At 35.8% G+C, this 1967-nt stretch overlaps 1 protein-coding gene across 1 annotated transcript in view; it reads left to right on the forward strand.

Annotated features, from left to right (window-relative positions):
• Nucleotides 1–479: 479 nt before the first annotated feature.
• LOC109534571 (zinc finger protein 436-like) overlaps nucleotides 480–1967 on the forward strand; it is a gene marked incomplete in the record, with an annotated part of 3194 nt that continues 1706 nt past the window's right edge. The window contains 4 exon segments of the mRNA XM_048666587.1: nucleotides 480–1231; nucleotides 1306–1414; nucleotides 1489–1608; nucleotides 1661–1967. Of these exon segments, the coding sequence (XP_048522544.1) occupies nucleotides 1333–1414; nucleotides 1489–1608; nucleotides 1661–1967 (509 nt within the window).

Here is a 1967-nt window from a genome sequence, read left to right on the forward strand (position 1 = left end):
TTGGGCCGAGCTGTATCCTTCAGTACAGTATTGCAAACAAGTTCAATTAATTTAAAAACGGACGGAATTAATGATACAATGAGTGTCCTGCGAAAAAAAAAAGGTAAGCGGTCTATCCAATCTTTCGACAGCTTTTTGAAGAAGCAAAAGAGCAGCTAGATGTAGACAATAGATGTCCCCGGATAGTATTAAGACAAACACATAGAGCCAATAACCAGCTCTCTCCGGACGTATTTAATTTATTTCAACTAGACATTTTTATTGCAAAAGTCCATTGTGCTAATGAGGATGAAGACATTGAAACTGCGAAACAACTTGCAAACGACTATAAACCGCTAGTAGACAACACTCCAGCTTTAATGACTATAAACGAAATAAGGCCTGTAAAGGGTAAGATGGGAAGCGCATTGGGAATATTCGGCAGTTAATTTCTAACCTTATATAAAATTGTGAGGCTGAACTATTTAAGTCAATTATAAAAAAATGTGAAAGGGATAAAAGGTCAAGCGACGACGATCAATTGAACGTTTTGTTGCCTGCCATTTGGGAGCGTTCTACCAGTTCCGCGACAATGGCCAACGCAATCGATATACCCAGATCTACCGTTAGCAAAATGTTAAAGAGGAATGGGTAATAACCAACAAAAATAATTGTTGGGTCCTGATTTGGAGATTAGGAGAACATTTTGCCAATGGGGCTATCAAATGGAACGAGCAACACCTAACGTTTTCCAAAATGTATTATTTTCTGAAGAGTCAACTTTCCAGTTCCAGGAGTGCTAGCCCAAACAGTCATCATCTTCACCATTATAATGTAAATCGCATAATACATACTTAATATTTTTAACAACTCGCGTCTAGCGACAGCAGAAAATTCCTGGCTTCCGCATGCGCAATAATGTTTATTTATGTTTGGGGGTTATGTTGCGGCCTTCAAATGTTTGGCGCTCAGCGGCAACCCAGCTTACAGCATTTGTGGGATCTCGATAGTTCGAGGACGAACGGCAATAGTCGATTACGCCATGGAAATCCCGAAAATGCTAGAATATTCGCCGGTCGACGAAAGCCGGTGCGCTGATATAAATACAGGAGAGACCGAACTTAATTTAATCAGATTTAGACAGCTATCAGATATAGTTTGAATTAGTGATTATTGTAGTTATTTTTTGTGAGTTGAATAAATTGTTGTGTTGTTAATTTTTATTACTAGAATCCGTCGAACCCCGGAAAAGGTAAGAATATATTTCAGATTATTCACGCAAGTGTCGTGTGCATTCTTTAAGTGTATCGGTTGTATTTTCTAAAGTTTTAGCCGAACTGTTACTATTACAAAATGACTAACGAATGTTCAGTATGTCAAAAGAAATTTTCTAAACACTCAAATTTAAGATGCCACGTAAAAAAATTCCATCCTGGTAAGTTGACAAAATGAGTGTGATAAATATACTATGTGATATTTTATTTACCACATTTGTCTTTCTCAATTTAGATTTATTAAATGAAGTCGCACCAAATAAAGTGTTTAAGTGTTCAGCTGTTTGCAACAAATGTAACAAAACATTTACAATGAAATCAAATTTGAAACAGCATGTACTAAAATTTCATGCAGGTACGTTCGTAGTCCAAACTTAATTTAATTTGTTGAAAATACCTGATTTTAGAGGAAGAGAATAAGCTGACATCGTCAAAGGTTTACCCATGTGAAATATGTCAGAAAAACTTCTCTGGTTTAAATCATTACATACAGCACAAAAAAACACATCAAGGTGAAGAGAGTGTTGATAAACTCGTACACTCATTCCAATGTAGTTTGTGCAATATTGTATGTGCTACAAAATTGTCACTCATAAATCATTTTGAACAAGACCACGGCATCAAGATTTCAGTTACTGCATTGGAATTTTCTAATGAATCTGATTTTAAAAATTGGAAAAGTAATTTAGAAGAAAAATCATATTCCCAGTACGT

Source organism: Dendroctonus ponderosae, unplaced genomic scaffold (genome assembly GCF_020466585.1).
Source record: "Dendroctonus ponderosae isolate FM_Combo_2020 unplaced genomic scaffold, Dpon_F_20191213v2 Dpon_F_20191213_5, whole genome shotgun sequence".
Lineage (NCBI taxonomy): Eukaryota > Metazoa > Arthropoda > Insecta > Coleoptera > Curculionidae > Dendroctonus > Dendroctonus ponderosae.